Source organism: Elgaria multicarinata, chromosome 16 (assembly GCF_023053635.1).
Source record: "Elgaria multicarinata webbii isolate HBS135686 ecotype San Diego chromosome 16, rElgMul1.1.pri, whole genome shotgun sequence".
NCBI lineage: Eukaryota > Metazoa > Chordata > Lepidosauria > Squamata > Anguidae > Elgaria > Elgaria multicarinata.
In genome coordinates, this window is record NC_086186.1 from 11666700 (window position 1) to 11691673 (window position 24974).

Below are 24974 nucleotides of genomic sequence, written 5' to 3' on the forward strand. Positions count from 1 at the left end.
AGAGTATGGACAATGTACACCAGCCTCCCCCGATAGAATCACACTGTAATGTACAAAGTCACCAAAGCCCAGCTCACCCAGCTTGAGAAACCAGACATGGTCGCCTTGGGAAGGAGGCTGCATCAACAAAAGTTCTCTGGTCAACCAATCAAGCTTCCCAGCCCCACCCCACCCCACCCCAGTGTATCAAAACAGGTGAAGTCCACAGAGTTTTGCTGCTCCATTGCACCCACCCCATGACACGTAGACGGACGCCTTTCGTGGTGTTTAGAATTTTATTAACAAGTCAGATGCCTGCAGTGGCTTGTATCGCTACACAGAAATACAAAATGCAAAAACAACATTGACCAGCTCCGAAATAGGAACTGCTAGGTCATGCTCCCAGGGCTTCTGAAATGCTACACGGAGGTTCCACGGAAGGAAAAATGTGCCCAGCACTGAGACATACAAAGAGAGCTCAAACGTAAGTGTGCCCGGTTATACGTCTTACGGAGCACTTGAGAGCCCGTTCCATCAGGGTGCTTTGTGAATTTCATCCCTCCGTTCAAAGAGAGGGCAGAAGAGGAACGCTTGGCTTGTGAATGTAGCATCAGGCGCCGTTTGCTAGCGCTCCCAAGCACGTGTTACAGAATTCAGAATTCAAGAACATCTGGTTTAGCGGTAGAGTATTCAGCTCCTAAACAAGAGAAACTCCCATGCAGATGTCCACTAAGCAAGCTGGCTCCTATTCATTCCCACAACTATGCACATACGAAACAATCTAAATCTTGCCATGATGCCCCAACACCTGCAGGTTTGCATATATTTGCATATTTTATTCCACTGGTTATGGGAAGGATCGAAGTCCCAGGCAGTGCCTGGAAGTTACCAAGGCACGGCTCTTTGTACCACTGAGTTCCCAAAGGAAGGAAGCCCTCGTGTTGCTAGGAGGGGGTTCTCATTTGGATAACTCCCCCATGCAACTCCCAGGCCTTCACTATTACAGCAGAGTGCGTACACATGACCCGTGAGTCCTCCTATGCTACGTAGAACCAGAGGACAGGTCCGCAAGGAGTTAGGACCTTCGGAGTCCTCTTAAAACCTTGATTCCCCACCATGCAGAGTGAACTGATGAAGGCTGGAGTATGGCAGCAGTGTTCCTGACCTACCAGCAGCCTCCTGGCGAGCAATCTCCCAGCTTTTTGCCACTCAGTCTATGGAGGTTCAAAGCTCTACAGGTTGAGGACACACAGAAAGCGTTGCATTCTTCTTCTAGGATGAGATTGATAGCAAAACAGAGTCGGATGTGCAGGCTTAGGGTCGGGGCTGAGTGACACTTAGCCTAACAGCACAGGGAGACTCTTAACCCTTCCATGCTCATTTGGAGATGCAGTCAGAGGCCGCCCTAACCAGCAGGGCACCATAGATGGTACCCCCATCTTGAAAGCACAAGTTTAAGGTTGCCCTTCCCTTCCTTTTGCTGGGACCAATGGGCCCCCTTCTTCAGCAACTCCATTCTCTTTCTACTGCCGGTGGCATGGCTTCCCTCTCAGGAGAAGTGCTCTATGATTGTTCTTGAGACTCAGCCCCCCAGCTGCCGAAAGCTACGCTGGCAAGACAAGCTCATGTTCTGGATTCCCTTTTCAGGGTCAGTGCAGAGGACGGTGTGGTGGCTTTCACCTGGCCAGGCCAGATGGCAGTCCGTAGCCCCGTCAAAAAAAGGCAGGGCCATCAAGTCCCAAGCCAAGTTTTGCTCTAGCTGTTCTTGATGGACAGCCTGAAGCTGGGTTGGGAAGTCACAGTCTGGAGATCAGCGAAGTAGGGGTTGATGTACACTTCTCCCAGCATGACTTCGTCTTCTTCGTCTTCGCACAGGTCAAAGAAGGCTTTCAGGAGGCCAGGGCGGGTGTAGTGCAGCACTATCACCACCATTCCGATCAGGAAGCAGAGCAGCCCTGGAACAGAGAGACCGACGTTTGAGAAATGGCATTTGGGAAATCAGAGCGAAAACTTAGGGTGACCCTATGGAAAGGAGGGCAGGGCTCCTGTATCTTTAACAATTGCATAGAAAAAGGAATTTCATCAGGTGTCGTTTGCATGTCTGCATCCCCTGGTGAAATTCCCCCTTCATCACAACAGTTAAAGCGGCAGCAGCCATGCCCTCTTTCGTAGGGTGACCGGATACAAAAGAGGACAGGGCTCCTGCAGCTTTAACAGTTGTGATGAAGAGGGAATTTCACTTGGGGCTGCATGCATACAAATGACACCTGCTGAAATTCCTTTTTCTATGCAATTGTTAAAGATACAGGAGCCCTGTCCTCCTTTCCATAGGGTCACCCTAGAAAAGGGAAAGCAGTATGGCTATCTGGTAATCCTTGGAAGGACAGATCGGGACCCAAGTTTGGGCCTGAAGTTCTGCACCCCTGTCTCATAGGAATCGAACAGGAGTTCTGCAGAGAGGCTCCCTCCCTCCCCCACCCACCCACCCATCACTCCCCAAGAACCCAGGGAAAACGCATTCAGATTCGAACCTGTGGCGAGGGTGAGCCAGAAAGACGCCCCATAGGCCGGCTTCAGGGTGGCGTGGCCAAACTGGATGACGCACATCGGAATGCTCCTCCCGGTGGAGTAGGACAGCAGTGCAAAAATCATGAACGCCCCTGTGACGAGGCTCATGTAGCCACCATAGACTGGCACCGGCATGGAGTAGAGCATGTTGGAGACGAGCCATGCGCAGAAGGCGACCCTGCGGGGAAAAGGAAGCGCCCAACATTTAACTTTGCTCAGGGGGCGGGGCCATGCCATGCCATGCAGGAAGTCCCCAGTTGGCCCCTGACGTCTCTAGCTGAAAGGGTCAAGGAGCTGTGGCTGGGAAGGAAATCTTCCTACTATCCAAGACTCATGAAGCTGATTGGCAGGAGAGTCAGGACAGGTAAAAGGAAGGACCTCTTCACACAGCGCATAGTTAAACTATGGAATTTGCTGTCACAAGATGTAGTGACGGCTTCCAGTTTGGATGGCTTTGAAAGGGGTTGGGCAAATTCCTGGAGGAAAAGACGATCAGTGGCTATTAGGGATGATGGCTCTATGCTACCTCCTGTATCAGAGGCAGTATGCCTGTGTACACCAGTTGCTGGGGAACATGGGCAGGAGGGTGCTGTTGCACTCACGCCCTGCTTGTGGATTTCCTGTCAACAGCTAGTTGGCCACTGTGTGAACAGAAAGCTGGACTAGATGGACCTTTGGTCTGATCCAGCCGGGCTCTTCTGATGTTCTAAGCATTTTTAGAGCCACGCTGTTCCCCTTGAACAGCTGGTTGGCCGCTGTGTAAACAAAAATGCTGATGGACCCAGTGGAGGCTGGTATCTTTGACTTCAGCGGGGCTGTGGATCCATTCCGGGTTTCAGTCAGAACCAGCCAAAACTCTAAAGAAGTTATCCCAGGTGCTGAACTCTGCCCCCAAAGTACGTTGAGCACCTAGGAATGACTCCAGCCCCGTGGCCTTCCGTCATAATCCTACGAAGAGGAAATATCCCCCTGCACTGCTAAGCTACTTGGCAGGGAAAGGGGGACCTCAGTCCTGCAGCTTCTGCTTTTCCTGCTGTTGCAGAAGCTGGTCTGCACAGAGCTGTTTTCCTCCCTACAAACAAAAATCCTTCCCTGGAGACTTTCCCTGTTGAGCAAGAGTTGAGGGAAGAACATGGGAGAAAGTTTCTAACAGCAAGAACTGTTCACCAGTGGGACAGACTCCCTCGGGAGATGGTGGGCCTCCTTCGATGGAGGCCTTTAAGCAGAGGCTGAACAGGGGTCTTGTCACTGCGGGATCCCTGCGTTGTATTGAGTAGGGGGTTGGATTAAATGACCTCCAAGGTCCCTTCTAATTCTAAAATCCTATGATGCAAAGAGATGCATGCGTATCGAGTCTTCCACGGGCCCCAAATGTTCTCCCAAGGGGCCTTGTCTTTCCATTCTCCATCCGAGGGTCGCATCTTTAAGAGCACGAGGCCCACTCACCATAGGGTAGCAGACGCATAGTGGCCGGCCATCCTGTAGAGGGCATTCAAGCCACAGGGGCTGCGTTCGCTGAACTTCTCTGCCACGTAGAGGATCGGGTTGGGCAGTCCCCGCTGCAAGCCTTCCTTGAACTCGTAGTCATAGTCGGATCCAAACCACCAAGAAAATTGCTCGTTGTAGTTGATAGTTTCGTTGAGCTGATCCACGGGGCTCCCTGTGAATGCAAGGTGGAGTAGGGTTTAGAAAAGGGGAAGGGATAAAGAGGTACCCAAGCAAGGCTCAAAGAAAGACCCTTTATCCACCCCTGGGCCATGACACTATCATGGTTTCTTGACACTATCATGGTTTCAAGCTGGTTTAGTTCAAGCAAACCCTAGTTACCATTAATCACAGTTTGCCAGATAGGAAGAAATGACAAACCATGGTTAAGCGATAGCTGGCATGAAAGCTTCCAAAGTCTTCCTCGTGGATGTGCTACAGGAGAGGGGAGAGCAATGAAGACTCACCAACCAGGGTGACGTTGACTCCGGTCAAACCAATGTGCAGTCCGATATCTGCATGCACCACAGCAGGGCTGAATGACTTGTAGGAGGTGTTGGCCCTCACCTGCCCGCTCTCCCAGTCGGAGGTGAAGTGGACAGCTGCAAGAGATAAAAAGGTTCCATGAGTATCGGGCATGAGCCAGTCTCCATTGTGATAGCAATTCCGCAGGATTATCAGGATCATTTAACCCTTTAGGGTGCAATCCCATCCGGATGCCAAACTCAGGGGCTGACAGGCATCCTATGCATAGCGGGAGAAGCAGCAGAGCTGATCTTCACCTCCATGCTCCTCCAGCTCTGCATTTTTGCTAGACGGGCATTTCTGCCCATCACCACTGGTTGGTGGGTCTTCATTGACAAAGGCAGGAGGGAGACTTCCAATGGCATTTGGGCATCAGCCTAAACCAGGGATGATGGGAATTTTGCCCGTCTTGCTACATCTCCATGGGGGGGGGGGAAAGGCTGGGGATAGCTCAGGTCAGAGATGGGGAAGGATACGTACCAACAATTACTCCTCCAATAAAAAGACTTGCAATGACCCGGAACAGCCAGTATAACCGCTGTCAACAAAAGAGATCAGAACGTCACAACTGGAAGAGAACTTGGCGTTTCTCTTAGATGGATTTCTGCTGCTGATGGCATCTCCCAATGATACTGTATATCCCTACTTTTAACAGCAGCCTTCCTCAACCTGGCGCTGTCTGGATGTATTGGACTATCCCTCGAATTATCTCCAACCAGCATGGCCATTCGCCATGGTCACATCTGGAGGCAGGGACCAGGGCTGGGCGGGGTGGGGGGCAGTGGGGCCAGTTGGCATGGGCCTACAATTTTGAGTTGGCCTACTTCCGAGTCCCCCTGGTAGAGGCAAAGGGGGGCCCTTTGGTAAAGATTTGTTACAAATCAGCTCTCTTGTGAGTGAGCAGTACTAACATTGACAAGGCAAAGTGGCTTGATTTTTCTGTTGTTGATGATGATGAATTTGCCCAAAGAAAAGCACGTAAAGCATTTCTGAATACATCTTGAATAAAAGCGCTTGCCATTACCTTTTTTTTAAATAAATCATTCTAGTTCATATGTATTTAGACCTGATTAAAAATACTTAATGAGCAGTTTGAAATGAGGCCTACATTTCCCATCTGGCCCGGGCCTATTACTGGCTTTGCTCGGCTCTGGCAGGGACATCAAGTTGGTTGGCCATTAACTATGTTAGCTGGGTATTATGGGGATAGATGTTGGCCGTAAGTGCTTCCCCCCACTCCACAGGGTTCCAGATAAGAGTACACATATCTGGAATCCTGCAGTGGGGAGTAGACGGGGTGAGCTTGGGCCAAAAACAAATTTCTGGAGGAGAAAGGGTTAAGCACCCTCCCCATTTCTGTCTCTCATTTACTCAGAACTACAGTCCTGCAAGGTTGGTTTTCATTTAAACACACACAAACCTTGAGGCTTCATTATACGGATCGGTCATACTACTTGATGGGGCGCCTCTCCCAACCTAAACCTACCTGGACACAATGACCAGCATCAGAGGCCTTCCTCCAAGGGAGGCTAGGAAGGTGGCAACAAGGGAGACGGCCTTCTCAGTGGTGGCCCCCGATCAAGGAATGTTTTCCCCACTGAGGTGTGCTTGGCGACAAGACTGCTACAGTTTTGACACTACATTAAGACTGCCGTCTACTCCTAGGCATTTGATGGTATAGGATGGGGCATTTATATCACTTGTTTCTATCAGCTCCAGTACTTTATTGTAAAATTTTTAGCTGTTTCAATTGTTTTAAATTTGGCATGTTAGAGATATTATATGATATATTATTATCAATTATGATCAATAATTCAATTTATACCCTGCCTATATACAGAATATCCTAGGAGACATTATCTTGCATTGTGATGTGTATTTTTTGTCAACTTCCCAGAGAGCTTCAGTTATTGGGTGGTATAGAAATGAAATAAGCAAATGCAATAAAATAAATATGCACAAAAGGAGCCACGGGCAGCAGTGGTACTCACAGCTCTGCCACGAATTCCAGGCAGGATCAGGAGGAAGCTGGCGGCGATGACCAGGAAGACAATGATGACAATGATGAGGTCAACATCAAACACGAAAGGCTTCCTGGACTGGGGATAGAAGGGGTAGATGCCATCGAAGAGGGTCATTTTGAGGCAGGCAGGATCTATGGAAGGAGACAGGGGTGGATGATGAGCCAGAGATTCTTAAGGCACAATCTTATACATGTTGAGAGAGAGAGAAATACTCCCAGCATGGTTTGCCTTTCCCATCTTTGAAAGGTATGCAAAAACCCCGCTGGATGGTGCGAGGCAGTCAGTGGGCTCTAAAAGGGAAGGTGAGGAGGTGGGTCACTTTTCTCTCCCTCCTGTAGCTTTCCCCCAGCTGAGTGGATGATGGGAGTTGAAGTCCAACACACATCTCTGGAGGTGCCAGGTTGGGGAAGGTTGGGGCGGGCATGGGAGGTTGCATTCCAGGGACCCAAAGCAGGGGGGTTCAGGTCAATCATTCAGGTAGAGTTAGAGCCCTGGGAATAATGTGTATCAGACAACCTCGAACATGCCCATCAACACACAGTGAAGGCTGGTGGCTCCGATTTCAGTGGGGTTGTTGATCCGCTCTGGGTTTCAGCCAGAACTCTAAAAGAGCTATCCAGGGTGCTGAACCCCATTTGGACCTCACTTTTAGAGCTCGGATAGAACCAGCTGGGATAGTTCCTTTTGAGTTCTGATTGGTTCTGAATGTTCCAATGATGCTGCTTCTCCTGCACACAGCAGGAGAGAGCAGCAATTCCGAGTTTAAAAACACATTGGACTTAATGAGGTTTTTTGTTGTTGTTGCGCAAGGAAGGCCAGAAGGGGTGGAAGGCGCACAGGAGGCAGATGAGGTCATGTGAGGGACCTGAGCAAACTCGGTGAGTGCCCTGTAAGGAGGGTGCTCCATCGTCGGATGGAGCTTTGAAACCAAGAGTGGGTTCACAGCCCCATAGAAATCGGAGCCTCCGCAGGCAGGGTTGGGTGTTTTTAAAGAAGTGTTAGACCAGGCAGAAAAATGGTACAGAGTGGGGAAACCGGGTTGGATACTGTGCGCAGCAGTGGCAGCATATATAAACACAGATAAGGGTTGGAAATTGATCAAACCACCCACCGCTTTCTGGTATCCGAGGGGGGGATTGGGGGGGGGGGAGAGAAACAGGAAATGTGCCCCTCTTTTTCTTCTTCTTCAGACTGCTGCCTTTTCAGCCAGTACTGCTCTAATTCAAATTTGCCGGAGGAGGGGGGCACTTGGATTGTATGTGGAGCCCCGCTCCCCCTCCATTAATGCAATTTCACCTAAAACAGCACAGATATATTCCTAGTCCCCTTTGGGTGGCTTTTTTCAGGGCTGGGCTAGGGTCATCCTGGCCTCCCCCTCAAAAAAAAAGTCTTTGCCCCTCCTTATGTGTGTGTGTTTTCCAAGCAAAAAACGTTAAAACAAAATAATAATAATAATAATAAACAATAATAATACAAATTTGTCTTTAAACGGCCTGGAAACAAGATTAACTGCCTCCCTACTTGTGGCCAGCACTCCACCCCCAGGACACTTAGGCGGGCGAGGGCCTGCCCTTGAGGGCTTCGAACATAAGAACATAAGCGCCATGCTGGATCAGACCAAGGGTCCATCTAGTCCAGCACTCTGTTCACACAGTGGCCAACCAGCCATCGGCCAGGGATGAACAAGCAGGACATGGTGCAACAGCACCCTCCCACCCATGTTCCCCAGCAACTGGTGCTTCTCCGACTTTCCTGTCCAGCTGCATATCCCACTGGTATAGTATCAGCGGCAAGTGGCCTCCTGTGCTCCCCCAAAGCCAGATCTGTTAGGCACCGTCCCATTTTCGCGTTATGTTCCAGAAGTAATATTAGAGCGAGTTACATGTACAAACCGTGTAGAGTAAGCTAGGTTCTGGGTCAGACTCTGCCCCAACGCTGTGCCCAGGGGAGCTCCAACTGGGGGGGGGGGGTTGCGCTTCATGAGAGCTGCCGCCCAAACTCTCCTTCACCCTCCTGTGATGTGGGGCAGATACCCTCGTGGAGTCTCCCCTGAAGCCCAGCAGGAGTAAACCCAGGCGTCCGGGAGGGGGGCTCCAAACAGATCGCCCCCTCCTTCCTCCCTTCCTTCCATCCCAAAGCCGCAGGGAAAGAGTCTTCCCCGATGTACAGCGTCACTTGCCCCTACATCTCTCTTTAATGGCCAAAGGGAACGAGGCACTCTCCATATGCTCAGAGAACGCTCCTCTGCCCCGGCTGGACGGGACTACGCTGCTCCAAGGCTCTAGAACTCCCTTCCCAGGGAGGCTAAGCTAGGCTGGCTCCCTCTGCGCTACAGATTCGGAGGCAGGCAAAAACTTTTTTGTTTCAGCAGGCTTTTGGAACTATATTGGACCTGTGTTAATGTACTGGATCCCCCCTCCCCTTTTTAATCTGTTACAGTTGTTTAAAATTTTTAAACATGTTTTTAATTTTACTGTAGGTTTAATTCTATTTTAACTTTTGCAATTTATATTTATATGTTTGAATTGTACATGTCTTAATCTTGTAAACCGCCTTGAGTCCCAGTACTGGGAGAAAGGCGGGATATAATAATAATAATAATAATAATAATAATAATAATAATAATAATAATAATAATAATGCCCTTTGCCCGGCCTTTTGTAACACGACATGGCCCCTATTTAGCGCACCTCGAGGGGGCTCGCAAGGTCCTTGCCCCCCCTCCCCGACGGAGCCCCCTCTTTCTCCCCACCCCGTCGGAAAAGGCGGCGCAGGCGCGTCCCGGAGTGCGCCCCCCTCCGCCCGGCCGCGGAGCAGCCGCCCGGGAGACTTACCCGCAGGGGCTTCCGGAGCGCCGTCGTCTAACCTGCTCCCAGAGCAATGCTGGCCTCGAGCGCAGGGCGCCGCTCTTATATAGCGGCCGGAGGGGTCGCATGCAGGTGCTATGCAAATGAGGGCTCCTTGGCTCCGCCCCCGCTTCCTCCTGGGTCCGCCGCGACGGGGCGCGCGGCATTTCAGACAGACGCGGAGGCGGCAGCAGCAGCAGCAGCAGCAGCAGCAGCGCAGGCAGCGCGCTCGGACGCAGCAAGCGAGCGGCGACGGTGGCAGCAGCAGAAAGGCGCCGGCCAGGTAAGGAGGCGACAGGTGAGGGAGCGAGTTGCTTGCTCGACGGGGAGGGCCGCAGATCCGCCGGCTGCCTGTGAAAGGAAAGCAGGGGTGGAGATCTGTTTCCTTCTCTGCTGTCAAGAGAAGGCAGGATGACCGCAGCGCCTTTTTGCCTGCAGCAATGAAGGCAAAAGTCCCGAGAACTAGGCAGGCGGAGGAGGAGGAAGAGGAGGAGGAGGAGGCTTTCGCCAGAGAGGAATCTTTCTTGGCCAGAGACAGCCCTACACTAGCTGCCAGCAACTGGTGCACTAGGCGAACCCTGCCATTGGCGCCCCACAAGCCCTGAGGGCAGATCTAGGCTGAGTTTTTTTGGTAAACTAGGAAACATTGTGAACCTATTCGCCATTGAATGATTTTAAATCATCATTATTTAAACAGTCATAATTATTCGGGTTTTCTACCCATCTGTCCAACCTATGTTTCTGAGATCACATAAAATAGAGACACCAAACGTTCATATTATCATTATTATTATTATTATTATTATTATTATTATTATTATTCCCCCTCCAATTTGATGCCCCACTTAACTGGGTGCCCTAGACGACCACCTCGTTCGCCTCTATGGACGGGCTGCCCCTAGTCTTGTCAGAACAACTGATGGTTTCCACATTGCCTGGATTTATTCCGGGGGTGGGTTCTGAGGCTCATGTGAGGGGCTTTGCTATTGATTGATTGATTGATTGCATTTCTGTACCGCCCAACAGCCGAAGCTCTCTGGGCGGTTTACAAATTTAAGACAATTCAAAACAAAATAATAGTATAAAATCATAATATAAAATACAATATAAAAGCGCAACCAAGATAAAAACAGCAGCAATGCAAAAATACAGATTTAAAATACAAATTAAAAACAGCAAAGTTAAAATTAATTTATAGACTGTTAAAATATTGGGAGAATAAACAGGTCTTCACCTGGAGTCTAAAAGAATGTAATGGAGGTGCCAAGCGAACCTCCTTAGGGAGCTCATTCCACAGCCAGGGTGCCACAGCAGAAAAGGCCCTCCTCCTGGTAGCCACCTGCTTCACTTCCTTTGGCAGGGGCTCACGGAGAAGGACCACTTTATTTGAGCGTGTTTTGATCTCTCCTCAAAACACACTCAAATAAAGTTTCTGAGCTCTGTCTAGCATTCAGGCAACATCCTGCTCTGTTGTCTTTTCCTTTCTAGCCATCATTCTTACAGAAATAACAACCAAAGTGGAACTTTACAAATATATATTTCACCCTTGGAGGGAAAACTTTTTTGCAGAAATAATTCTCCAGCCCTTTGAATCGCCATCACTGCAGTCAATTATGCAACGGAGGAGTAATATGCCAGACTGCGTCCTTTGGTCCAAATCATATTTCATTCGGACTTAGCAGGCTTACAGACCAGACTTTTGCTGCCTTATTGATGGCATTTTACAGGGGTCTAGGCGACGTTGCCGTATTCCTTTTTGTAACTCTCCTGTGTTTTCCCAACGCTTTTTCCATCTTTTTTCTTACTGCAGAAAATCCATTAAGGGAGAGATAGAATAGCTCCAAAATGCCTCTTGATTGGTGATTCGAGGAGTCCACCCCAATCTGAAACCATGCAATGGACTATAGATCCCATCATCAGTTACCATGCTGCTGGGGCTGATGGGGGTTGTAGTCCAAAACATCTGAAGGGCACCAAGTCAGGGAAGACTGTAGACAATACTGAACTGGATGGAACTAAGGTCTGACCATATAAGGAGATTCCTACGTTGATCACTGGCTGCTTCGGAACACAGTCTATTATACTTTACATGCTTGCTGTAGGGGATTTCTGCCCAAAGGATGATGCAGCTCAAAGAAGAATTGGGCACATCCTCGTTTTCTGTCTGACATCTAGCAGCCTGGCCCTAAAAATGTTTAGAACATCAGAAGAGCCCTGCTGGATCAGACCAAGGGTCCATCTAGTCCAGCATTCTGTTCACACAGTGGCCAACCAGCTGTTGACAAGAAACCCACAAGCAGAGCAACAGCACCCTCCTGCCCATGTTCCCCAGCAGCTGGTGTACACAGGCATACTGCCTCTGATACAGGAGGTAGCATAGAGCCATCAGCACTAGTAGCCACTGATCGCCTTCTCCTCCAGGAATTTCCCCAAACCCCTTTTAAAGCCATCCGAATTGGAAGCCGTCACTACATCTTGCGATTTATTATTATTTATTTAAAACATTTATATCCCACCCTATAACATTAAGATCTCAGAGTGGCATAGAGATAAAAGCATACAGTATAAAACAATAAATATGCACAGTTAAAAACAAATTAAACAATATATTTATTGTTAAACAATATATTATTTAAAAGTAGTTAAAAGAGTTAAAACAATGTGCCAGTGAGTTTAACCATCAAAGGCTTTGTTAAAAAGCCATGTTTTTACTTGGCGTGGAAATGAAATCAGTGTTGGCACCAATGTTGGTGATAGCAAACTCCATAGTTTAACTATGCGCTGTGTGAAGAGGTCCTTCTCTTTACCAGTCCTGAATCTGCATGGGATGACCCCAAATTCTAGTATTATGAGAGAGCGAGAAAAATGTCTCCCTCTCCACATTCTCCACACCATGCATAATTTTGTACACCTCTATCAGGTCTCCCCTTAGCCTCCTTTCTTTCCAAGCTAAACAATCCCAGCTGTTTTAGGGGAGTTGCTCCAGCCCTTTGATCATTTTAGTTCTCTTTTCTGCACATGCCAATTTTTTGTGAAGTTTGGGTTTTTCCGCAGAAAAAGTAACAGGAGAGGTGTCGTTTTCTTCCACAAAGCAATGCTAGGAGAAATGAACATTTTCACCTTGTGCATCCTGGAAAGATTGGAAAAAAGGAAAAACGAGTTCTCAGGATGCAGATATTTTATTTCAAAAAGCCCAATACATTTTGGCCTGTATTTTATTCAAAGGCCTACCTCAGGGGGCTGTAATGTAAATAACAATACATTAAAATACAGTAAGGATAACACATCCCCTTAAAATGATTTTGTTGTTTAAATTAATTAGGCACATTGCCCCATCTGAAAGTTTTGAAACTTTTAATATTGCCCATTGCCACTAGGGGCAGTATACATAGGTATTATTAAATGCATATCAAACTGGTTTACACAAAAACATAAAATACAAATCCTGACATGTTAGAAGATAGTATCTGAAGAATTTCCTCTAGCAAGATAATTGTCTCCTGTGATGATCTATGGAGACTGAGAAAGGCAACATTCAAATCCATCCTTATATTCTTGTTCATTTTTTGCTTCATATATATATATATATATATATATATATATATATGTATATAGGAAGGTGTTTCCATGTGGTTGCAATTAGTCCAAGGTCTCATTGTAAGACACTACCGCCACTGCTGTAGGAGACTGTCTGCAAATAATTGCTGAGTCACAGGGGTGGCAGAAATTCAAGGTCTTCATTCAGGCCACTCGGATTCAGAGATTTTAATTTAAGAATCCATTTCATTTCCCTTCTTAATAGTTGCTTGTCGTCATGTGTATTAAGTCTATCCAATGCCCAGAATTTTAAATCTGCACAGGAAAGCCTTGGTGAGCTACTTCAAATCATCCAGAGATCTACTAGTTGATAAATACAGGTCTATCACTAGTGTAAACCAAATTGTGCTGGATAGATCAGTGGTCTGACCCTCCTAAGTTTCTAACTCTAGTCTAGAAGTATGTCCCAATGAGTTTAATGGGAATGATGTGTCTTTAGGATTGCAGCCTAGGATGTTCTAAGCATGACAGTGACAGCTCTGTGTGGCAAATAGGTGCATTAATTGCCAGGAACCCAGCGTTATCAGTCACTCCCTACCAAGAGGGAGTCAGTGGGAAATCTGGATTGTAAAGAACTCTTCAGCACTTCAAGTGCAGGATTCACAACCAACTGCGACAACAGAAGTATGATGGATTTGTGTTGCTCTCAAACCCATTAAACTGAATTCACAGTCAGATATGTCAGCTTAGAAAGAATGTTCTGAATCTCTGTGATTTTTTTCTTTCGACATTGGCAAATGCGCCCACACCCCTGAATGACTCACGCACGGTAGTTATTCCAAGATATATTTATCCAACACAAATAAAGTTACCTGTGTTTTTTCTATCTACACCCTTTCAGATTCTTTTCTAAAGTGAGTTCAGAGTGTGTTGCCAATGGCGAAAGTGGGCTCGTTTCAGGGAAGAGTTGTATGACGTGAAGTATGGCATGGCGTCTGCTGGCTGCTTGCCTGGACTGTAGCTTCTGACGTCTCATCCTCATAATATCTTCAAGTAATAGAAGACTCATAAGAGGGGTGCCCGTGCAGGCCTGGAATATATTAAGTTCTAACTGGTAAATGGAATGAGGTATCTTGTATACTCCATTCTGGCTGGCTGGCACCCTGAATGGAAGCACTTCATGCTGCAACATTTTGTTGCAGGTCCACCACTTGTATTTAACATAAACATAATATTTTTCTTTTCTTTTCTAAAAAAAAAATTAAATCAATACAAGAAGGATAGGTGCAAGGGTGACCTGATAGCCAATGTAAGTGCCATATCTATGTTAACAATTAAAGGAAGCCAAAGACTGTGCCCTGTGCCAAAACATCCTTGTTGGCAGGGTGCAAACGTTACAGGTGACCAAAGGAGGCAGAAAAAGCGAAGTAGTTAATACTAAAGTAATCACTGGAACTGTGCGGAAAGTAAGTTCATTGTAGAAGAAAGCACAGAGGTACCGTATAATTCTCTGGAGAAGGCAAGCATGTGGATCACAATTAAAAGTGCTTCGTAGAAGTTTGTCAATTAACTGACAGACACCTACAGGAATGGGATCTCCACCTCTATTGGTGTAATTTCCACAGGGGTAGCTGTGTTCATCTGTCGCAGCAAAAACAACAAAGAGTCTAGCGACACCTTAAAGACTAACAGACTTACTCTGCATAAGTTTCACAGACGCTGTCCATTTCATCAAATGCATGAAGTATTAACTTCAAATTGGCAGATTTATATACACATGCTGGTATGCGCAGGGCCGGTGCCAGACTATTTTGTGCCCTAGGCAAGGCGAGCTACTTGCACACACACCCCAAAAATGCCAACTTCGATTTTTAAGAACAGACGTTTTGTAGAAAAAATAAAAAGCACAAAACTTGAAACTGCTAAATTTATATTTTAAATTGCAAGAATAAGTAATAATCAATCTTAGTTTATCTTTCACAAATACAAAAGAAAATATTTTGGCACACAAACCATTTTGAACTAAAGGGCACTCAGTATAATGCGTACCTCTGCCACTGACAACACAACATTAAAACCTTTTACTTCACACACTTTTAAGTACTACACCCCTCTGAAGTCTGCACCCTAGGCGGCTGCCTAGTTGGCCTAATGGTAGCGCCAGCCCTGGGTATGCGGACAGGAGAGAGAAGCGTAAAATGCGTTGACAGGAGGGAACTGAAATGCAAAAATTACCGACAGCGATAGCACCTCAACAGTTGCCATTAACAATGTTGTTCGGTGATCACACAGGTATCATTGCCATGGCGAGTCGATTAACATGTAGTGTGATTTTAAAATACACACACACACACCAAACTTTGTCCTTATTCAAACCAGTGGAAATAAGGTTGAAGCTCTTGATGAATTGTACAACAGGAATTTTGCGCTGATGTCTGTCTTTGACATTCTTTTGTTCAAGAAGTCATTGACAGAGTCTCCTGAGATGTTGAAATGTTCCTCTGCAGAACGCTGCCATTCCAAATGTCAGATTTGTGACTATTAATTCTTTTGCACAGAGACTGGCCTCTTTGTCCTATGCAGAATGCAATAGGACATTCCTCGGTCTCGTATAGCAATCCCGCAGAACTTCAGAGATACTGGAAAGTGTACCAGGGTCAAATCTCATGGAGGTTGACCATTTGGTGGTAGAGAGAAATTAAGGATGGGCTTTCCGTTAATATCTGTAATGCAACTTCAGGGGCTGTTTGTGTCATTCATGGGTGTTCAACTTTATGGCAGGGAGACCCACGTGGCATAGCCAGGGACGGGGGCAGGAGAGGCACCTGTATTCCTGTAATGCAGTGTGGTGTAGTGGCTAAGGTGTTGGACTGGGAGTTGGGACATCTGGGTTCTAGTCTCCACTTGGCCATGGAAACCCACTGGGTGACTTTGGGCCAGTCACAGACTCTTAGCCCAACCTACCTCACTGGGTTGTTGTTCTGAGGCTAAAATGGGAGAGGAGGATGATTATGTACACTGCCTTGGGTTCCTTGCAGGAAAAAAAGTGGGATATAAATTAAATAATTTTAATAAATAAATTTAATTAAATAAATAATTCCCTCCTGTGGAATTCCCTGCCTTTGGAGGTCAGGCAGGCTCCGACCTTGTACTCCTTTCGGCGCCTCCTGAAAACATCTTTATTCCAAGAAGCCTTTCTTTAACATGCAGCCTTGGATTTCTGTTTTTTGCTTCTTTTTAAATTTTGTTTTAACTGTTTTATTCTGTTTTTATTTTCATTTTACCTTGTATACCGCTCCGAAATTTTTTAATGGGGAGCGTTATATAAATATTCTAAATAAATAATAATAAATACTTCTCTGTAAGGAACTGTATGAAAGTTTCAAATATTACCAGGTATCACAGGATGTATAGAGGAATGTTTCTACATACTCAAAAAGCTCTTCTACTCAAAAGAACAGCTTAATGCTGGAAGAGATAAAACAAGTAAGATTACAGATTGGCTACAAGCAGGGATTGCTCCAAAATTTGTGTTCTTTTCTTTTCTTTTGATTTTTTAAAATTTAATTTAATTTTTATTATCAAATAAAATTGGTTGTTTAATAATGGTTTTAATTTTTGTGAACCGCCCAGAGAGCTTCGGCTATTGGGCGGTATAAAAATGTAATAAATAAATAAATAAATGCATTGCTACTTGCCTCCCTTCTTAAGAGACTAGAGAAAGAGTTGCAACAAGCTTCATATGCTGTAATTCAGGGGTGAGCAGAAAGTAGATCGGGCTCTACTAGTATATGTCTAGATAATTTGCAGTAGATCTGCAAGGGTTTCTGCTCCTAACCAGCAAAACAAAATGTAGTTTCTGCACACACACACATACAGACCTGGCTTAAATTAGGTTGCTAAAAAAGAATCGAGAGGAGGGGGATTTTTGTGTAAAATGACTTGTGAGCTTAATTCTGGTACTAATCACAAATTCCTGGGTTGGGCTTGTGCTCAAAAGCACGCTGTTCCTTATTTCTTATTGTATAACTGCTAGCCTGAACCACCATTTTACGCCTGGCTCTGGTTGGTGGAACTCACAGTTCTAGTGAAAGCAAACGAAAGTAACACATTCAATCCAGAAAGACTGAAGTCTACTGTAGTGAGGCTAACATATACTTTGGATTTGACTCGTGGCACCCTTAGCCAACAGGATAACTGCTACACTGACTTAACTGTGTGTGAAAAGTAAGCACGGGAGCACTGGGTTGAGGGGATCATGCAGGTGTTATAAGGGCAGAGTAGCCAAGTGGGGAGATAACCTGGTTCAAGCCATTCTGCCCTGCGTGCAATTTCAGTGATGCCCAGTCAATTTCGCCTGCGTTCTACTTAATCCGTGCTTTCTAGTCAACTTTCTCATAAGTGATTACTGCAACCTTTTGGTTATATAGGGAGTGTCCTATGGTCCTTGGCCCATCCAGCTCACTTGCTGATGAACTCATCTAGCTGGGTGTTATTCTTGACCAGTCCCTAACTATGTTATCACAGGTGGGGGCTGTGGTCCGGAGCTGCTTTTATCAACTACATATGCTCTGCCAAGTTCGCCCCTTTCCGTCAGAGGCTGACCTTACCATCGCAGTCCAGGCCCTGGTTACCTCCAGGCTGGACTATTGCAACCTGTTGTGTACAGGGCTTCCCTTGAAGCAAATCCAACGCCTACAGGCTGTACAAAATGCAGAAGCCAGGTTGGTCAAGGGGATCCCGAAGTGGTCTTCTATCACTTTGGCGCTTCGGGAGCTCCATTGGCTGCCGGTGGCTGCTAGGGTGCGCTACAAGGTCTTGTTGACCATGTATAAGGCCCTGCATTGCTTGGGTCATGGATACCTGAGCACTCGCCTTTCTCCTGTGTCTCACCACTGGCAGAGTCGCTCTCAGGAGCAGGGCGCCCTGATGGTCCCCCGCTACAAATTGGAATGTGCGGGGGCCAGGGCTTTTTCAGTGGCTGCCCCCCGATTATGGAACAATGTGCCACTGGAGATTAGACAAGCTCCCACTCTCAATTCTTTCAAACGCCTTTGTAAGGCGTTTCTATTTTCACAAGAGTTTGGGGAGAGGGTGGTTTAAACTGGGTTGAGGGGTTTTAATGGATTGAGAATGAGGGTTTTTAATGGAATCGTCTTAATGTGGGTTGAGGGTTTGTAATGGAATTGTTTTACCAGGACAATACCAGAAATGGTGAGGTGGTGCTATAAAAATGCTTTCAATAATAATTAAAATTATTATTATTATCATCATCATCATCATCATTATCAGAATGTATTTATTTATTACATTTGCTCAACTGACAAATGCCTTCAGGCAGTTTACAATCATAATCCACCCACCCAAAAAACACCCCACAATAAAATAACAAGCCATATATGATAATACCACAATGGATGTATCAAAATCTTTAAAACGTTAAGGGCACAACCTAATGCATGTTTAGAAAGAAAAAAAAGTCCTACAGCTCCCAGCATTCCCGAGCCAGCTATGCTGTCTAGGGAATGTTGAGTTGTAGGACTTTTCATGTTGCTGTAGTTGTCTGATTATGCATGGGACTGCGTCCTTAAACTATTAAAGATTAGATAGCCGTCACTAACGTTGATTAAAGATAAAATGCCTGCAGGAAGAAGAAGGTTCCTCTTCCTCATAGTTACCTATATAGTCATCCAACTCCGTTGCCTATGAGGCCAGACCTTTGGTCCATGTAGCTCAATTTTGTATTCTACCCTGACTAGGAATGGCTCTCCAGCCTTTCAAACTGGGGTCATTCCCAGCCCTGCCTGCAGATGCCGGGAATCGAACCTGGCACCTTCTGCATGCAAAGCAGGTGCTGTGTCGCACTGGGCTACCATCCTTCCCCAAAGGGGCCTCCTTCCTCCCCTCCACTTCTCGCGATCTTCCTCCTTGCAGACTTTATATTCCCTTTTCTTTGTAACACACAACTGCTCAGCCAAGGAGAATGTTTAGATTCTGCATTCTCAGAAAGAGCTGTTTTGCTCTGAAGAGTTTCTTGGCATCACTTGCATGCTGATGGGCGTCTTTTAGGTGCCGTATTTCTTCAATTCTAAGATGCACTTTTTACCCCATATAAACATCTTTAAAAACGGGGTGCGTCTTAGAATCGCGGGTGTGTCAGGTTTTTTTTTCTGTTGGTGGTACTGAAATTAGTGCGTGTCTTACAATCGATGGTGTCTTACAATCGAAGAAATACGGTATTTGCTGGATCCTCTGTCTGTAGAGGCAAAAAAGCTTCTTTTTGGTGGATTTGCACCCACCCATGTATGCTTTCAGTGATGGGAAGAGATGCCTTTTGAGTCTTATTTATTCGATTTCTGTCTTACCCTTACCCCCTGCAAAGAGTTAATAGCTGATGGGAGATCCGAACCCGGGTCTCCCCACTCAAAGGACAACCCTCTAGCTACTATAGCAGGAATAGGCAATGTGGCGCCCTCCAAAAAAAATTGACCACAATTCCCAGAATCACTAATCATTGGCCATAGTGGTTGGAGCTTATGGAAATTGAAGTCCAAAACTCCTGGAGGGCACAAAGTTGCCTATGTTTGCATTGCAAAATAGTTTGTTTTAAATAGCATTGCCAGAATGATAGATGAAGAGGATCAGGGGTCTGGAAACAAAGCCCTATGAGGAGAGACTGAAAGAAGTGGGCATGCTTAGCTTGGAGGAGAGAAGATTGAGGGGAGACATGATAGCACTCTTCAAGTACTTGAAAGGTTGTCACACAGAGGAGGGCCAGGATCTCTTCTCGATCATCCCAGAGTGCAGGACACAGAATAATGGGCTCAAGTTACAGGAAGACAGATTCTGGCTGGACACCAGAAGAAACATCCTGACTGTTAGAGCAGTACGACAATGGAACCAATGACATAGGGAAGTTGTGGGCTCTCCCACACTAGAGGCAATCAATGTGCAGTTGGACAGCTATCTGTCAGGGATGCTTTAAAGTGGATTCCTGCATTGAGCAGGGGGTTGGACTCAATGGCCTTATAGGTCCCTTCCAACTCTACTATTCTATGATTCTATGGTTGGGCTTCATTTAGGCTTGGCTTAATATTAAAAAGAGCCTAAATGCAGACACTACTGTCACCAGTGCCAACCTGCAACATATCCCTGGAATGTGTGAAATTCAGTAGTATATTTGAAAGGATATATAGATGGTCTTCCCATCACCACTGAATAATCGCGGCTAGCGAGATCAAGGGAAAGGGCTTTTGGATGAGAAGATGCAACACCCAGACAGATTTGGACCAACTCCTGGTCTCTCTGATTTGCATTATGGAGGCACAGGGCTCAGTAGTAGAGCACGCGCTTGGCATTGCACAAGGTCTCAGGTTCATCTCTAATTAAAGGTGGGGAAGATCCCTGCCTAAAATGCAAGGGAGTCCCTTCCATTCAGAACCTGCAATAGTGGGCTGTATGAACTGACCATTTCACTCACTGTAACACAGGTTCATATGGTCAGCTAAGCACACATCCCCTGGAGACTGTAGATGCTACCATCCCAAGAGATCTCAAAGCGGAAACTAGGAACCTGACTTCCGCGTGGCCGGTATTTGTCCCTATTGAGGCTTTTAACAGCCATTCACCTGGCTGGGTGCAGCAAGTGAGAATCTGTGTTTGTAAATTGGAGTGAATTCATAGGCAGATTGGCTAGTAATGGTATATATGCACTACTTGCGCTAGTGATATCTCAGAACTTGATTTGTGGGCTAGTAACTTTTCCAAACTTTATTTGAAAGCCTGTCCACCCAGTTCATTAAAAAAAAAACTGGTTTTGGAGGGGCTACATATTACCTGTGGTACTGGCCTTACCACGAAGAGCAGGGTCATGTGACCCACAATACATAATGCTTGTGTTGTGGTTGTTGTACATAATGGTTGATATTATAGAGTACAGCTTCTGTCAGTTGTTCTAAGCTCCTCCTCCTTTTCTGGGCACAGCCGGGCACGGCTCTCCCACACTAGAGGCCTTCAAGAGGCAACTGGACAGCCATCTGTCAGGGATGCTTTAGGGTGGATTCCTGCATCGAGCAGGGGTTGGACTCGATGGCCTTATAGGCCCCTTCCAACTCTACTTTTCTATGAGTCTATGATTCTATGATCACTCACCAGATGAGATCTCATGCATGTTAATTGTTCCTTCAAGGAAACATAACTGCCCGTTTCCTCCTGGTTTGGACCATGAAGCTGACAAGGTGGCGATTGCTCAAGGCGAGTGATTTCGGCCACTAAGTTCCAGGATCCCTACTTTCTCCACCCTGCAGGCATCACTGCAACTGAAAGGAAATAAGCCATAGTTCCTATGTGCAGAGCACTTAAGGGAAAGCCCCGGTTTTTCATCTTGCTCCCTTCTTCTTCCTGCTTAGAGAGAGACCAGTTTTTCTCCTTCTTCCCCTCCTTTCCCCCCTCCCCCCTCCTTGATCCATTTTGTCAAACTTTCCCTTTGCTAATAACCCTTTCCTAATAACCCGGGTCTCACGCAACAGTCCAGTTAAGTGAAGGGTAAGATGAGTCCTCGATTCATGTAAGCATTGCTGATCCAGGGAAGTCCCTTCAGGTTGGGTGTTTTAAATGCGGCCAACCTGTTGATATATATCGCAATTACCGCTCCTCACTTCCCTGCAGGCTGCATTTTGGAAACCTTATGAAACCCGGTGACCCATCACCTCAGCACATGCCAAGCATTTCTTTTGCAAAGATCCGCCCAGGGAGCTTCGGCTATTGGGCCGTATAAAAATGCAGTAAATAAATAAATAAGACCCACCCTTTACAAAAGACCCATTCTTTACGGAGTGTAAGATCCATTCAAAATCCAATGGGTATATTTGTAGGAGAGGGGGGAAATCACCTTCAGCCACTTTCCCAGGTTGGCTGCTTTGGCTGCCTATACGTCGCCGAGCCCAATTCAAGGTGCTGGTTTTAACCTATAAAGCCTCACACGGCTTGAGACCACAATACCTGACGGAACGCCTCTCCCGACATGAACCTACCCGTACACTGCGCTCAACATCTAAGGTCCTCCTCTGAGTGCCTACTTTGAGGGAAGCTCGGAGGAAGGCAACAAGGGAGAGGGCCTTTTCTGTGATGGCCCCCCAATTATGGCTCGCCTGGCGCCAACATTGTTACCTTTTCGGCACCAGGTCAAGACCTTTCTCTTCTCCCAGGCATTTAACAGCATTTAACAACATATGCTAAGTTTGTTTGTTTTTTTAATGGACCCCAGAACTGTTGTGGTTTAAAATGGATACTGTTTTATACTGTTGTTTTTATATATTTTTGATGGTTTTAAATTTTGTATATATATTTTTCCTTTTTTAAAAAAATGTTCACTGTGTTTTAACTTTTGTAAACCGCCCAGAGAGCTTTGGCTATGGGGCGGTATATAAATTTAATAAATAAATAAATAAAGTATAAACAGCCCTGGAGAGAAGCAGCTCAAGATGTCAATGGCCAAAGAATCCAATTTATTGGAAGACCTTTGGCCTGGCCTGTTATTCAGAAGGCTGACTTCTTCTGCTTTGGTGTAATCAGAACTCCCAGGGTTGTTAATCGAGAGCTGTTATCCTGAAGAATCATCTCCAGATGGAGCTCTGCCTCTGTTAACCGCTAGGGCTCATTCACCCATAAATAGTTTCCTGCCTTTTGGCCCAACGCTTGATTCTTTCCTACACGGATGATGGTTGCCTCTTCTGGGTATCTCTCCAGCCCTCTGTGTCATTCCTGATTCGGTGATGCAGCTGAGTTTTGATCTGCTCTCCTGGGCTTTGGCAGAACAGCTTAGCTGAGGATGAAGCGTGTCTGAGAGGGAGCCGCTGTGGCCATAGCAAAGCCGGGGAGGGATCATTTGCAAGGCTAAACAAAGGGCAAGAGAGAGGGAAACTCTAGGCTAGGAGCAGGCAGGCATTTGATGCAGCTGTTTACTGACTTCCCCTCTTAAAGATATTGTCTTCTCTTTTGGCAATACCAGTTTTCAGGCAACAACTTTCAGAAACGACTGGCTAATAAAAGTACAACCAGAATATTTATTTATTCATTACATTTTTATACCGCCCAATAGCCGAAGCTCTCTGGGCGGTTCACAAAAATTAAAACCATGATAAAACAGCCAACAGGTTAAAAGCACAAATACAAAATACAATATAAAAAGAATAGAATAGAATAGAATAGAATAGAATAGAATAGCACATTGAGAATGGCCGGGGGTTTTTAGCACTGAAAGCCAACTCAGTCCTCCATCTTAACGATAGAGGCACTCCAGTGCCTGTAAAATAACAAAGCAAGCAACACTCTTTCACCCATCTTGAGAGCTTTTTAAAGAGGGCTTCTAGAGTTACACGAACACTCGAGCTGAAGGCGAGCGCTCAGCCATGATACCACTCCATTTTGAGGACTCGTGGAGCCTTTTGAATTTGGGGGGAAAACAAAACAAACCTAGTAAATACCAGCAGGCTACCTCTCTGCAGTCTTTCTTTACCATGACATGAACTGCTTTTCTGCACGCACGCTCCACACACATCCCTTTCTTTCTTCCCGTTAGATTTAGGTTATTTGTTTCTACTGCCCAGGGAGCTTCGGCTATTGGGCAGTATAAAAATGCAACAAAATAAATAAATAAATACATCTCTCTTCTCGCCTATGGCTTGCACGTAATGCTAACTCACAGTTTATTTAACCCATGGTTGGTTGCCCTACTCAGGGTTTGACTGGTAGACAATCAAACAAACCACAGTTTGTTTTCTCAATCCCTGGGTTGTTTGTTTCCTTCTTCCTTCATCTACTGCCTCCCTGTATCCCAAATGCCTTTGGGACACTGTAGTCCTGGCATGTAGAGTTGTTGTTGTTGTTGTTACCATATTTGCCATCATGTCTGTAGCCTGACAAAACAACCAATGAACAACCCACGGTTTGTATGTAACAATAATCCATGGTTTAAACAACACAGACTTCACAACCCAAACATAAGCCATAGATTTTCTTTCTGGGTTGTTCATGGTTAACGCAGCTGCATTCACACATCACGACAAACCACAATTCAACAACCCAAACCATGGGTTAGTGTTATGTGCAAACTCAGCCACTGTGTCTAATTTTAATGGAAGGAAGGAAGGAAAGATTCCACTGCAATATAGCTGTCCCAATTCCTCTTCACCCTCAGTGATTGATCTCAAACTCCATACAAACACAAAACAGTTTGGTAAGGGAAGGATGCAGAAGTCTCCAGACACGTTCCCACACCCCAGTCAAATCGCACCCTGAAGCATGCTCGAAGTCCTACGTCTGGGGCACCCTTCTTTGTGGGCACACATTCCTGACTGCAGATAATTGCACCTCCTACAAAGTGCTTCTCCTGGCACAAAACACAGGCTAAGAGTCCCATCTGCTGTCATTCATATTTATAGTTAATTATAGGAGAAAAGTCCCCAGGTATAATTATTTGTAGATGTGAAATTGCACTTGCAGAGTTAGATAATGGCTTGAGACCTTTGTAAAGGAGCAGAGAAGGTTTTTAATTTTCATTGTTTCTGATGCATAGAAGATATAGGAAAAGATCGACATTTTTCAGGCCGTGGTTAAGAGCATCACACTCAGTCTTAGCTATGTTTCCTCTTCCCAAAGTCATGAATCTGATTCTTGGAAAGTGCTTTTTTTTTAAAAAAAAAAATACAACTAAGAATTGTGATAGTTTCCACTTGAGTGTGTGGAATCTACCACAGACTGGAACTATATGAATTGAACTATATGAATTGAATTGTGGAGCCCAGAACTGGATGCAATACTCTAGGCCTCATCTAGAGTATTGCGTCCAGTTCTGGGCTCCACAATTCAAGAAGGACGCAGACAAGCTGGAGCGTGTTCAGAGGAGGGCAACCAGGATGATCAGGGGTCTGGAAACAAAGCCCTATGAAGAGAGACTGAAAGAACTGGGCATGTTTAGCCTGGAGAAGAGAAGATTGAGGAGAGACATGAT

General features: G+C 45.9%; 2 protein-coding genes across 2 annotated transcripts in view; one reads left to right on the forward strand and one right to left on the reverse strand.

Moving 5' to 3' along the window:
- Positions 1-1734: 1734 nt before the first annotated feature.
- DUOXA2 (dual oxidase maturation factor 2) lies at positions 1735-6695 on the reverse strand. The gene is made up of 6 exons (XM_063142866.1): positions 6549-6695; positions 5038-5095; positions 4500-4634; positions 3994-4207; positions 2511-2725; positions 1735-1934 (listed from the first exon to the last, which is right to left on the reverse strand). Exons 1-6 carry the CDS (start codon positions 6693-6695, stop codon positions 1735-1737), a joined length of 969 nt encoding a protein of 322 aa, XP_062998936.1.
- Positions 6696-9525: 2830 nt separating this feature from the next.
- DUOX2 (dual oxidase 2) overlaps positions 9526-24974 on the forward strand; it is a 74046-nt gene continuing 58597 nt past the window's right edge. Inside the window, exon 1 of the mRNA XM_063142363.1 lies at positions 9526-9710. Coding sequence (XP_062998433.1) covers positions 9526-9710 — 185 coding nt within the window. The remainder of the gene's footprint in view (positions 9711-24974) is intronic.

Coding starts and splice junctions, on each gene's coding strand:
- DUOXA2 (XM_063142866.1), bottom strand. CDS start 6,695: ATGACCCTCTTCGATGGCATCTACCCCTTCTATCCCCAGTCCAGGAAG. Junction 5,096..6,548: donor CTGGAATTCGTGGCAGAGCT/GTGAGTACCACT, acceptor TTTTGTTGACAG/CGGTTATACTGGCTGTTCCG. Junction 4,635..5,037: donor TATTGGAGGAGTAATTGTTG/GTACGTATCCTT, acceptor TATCTCTTGCAG/CTGTCCACTTCACCTCCGAC.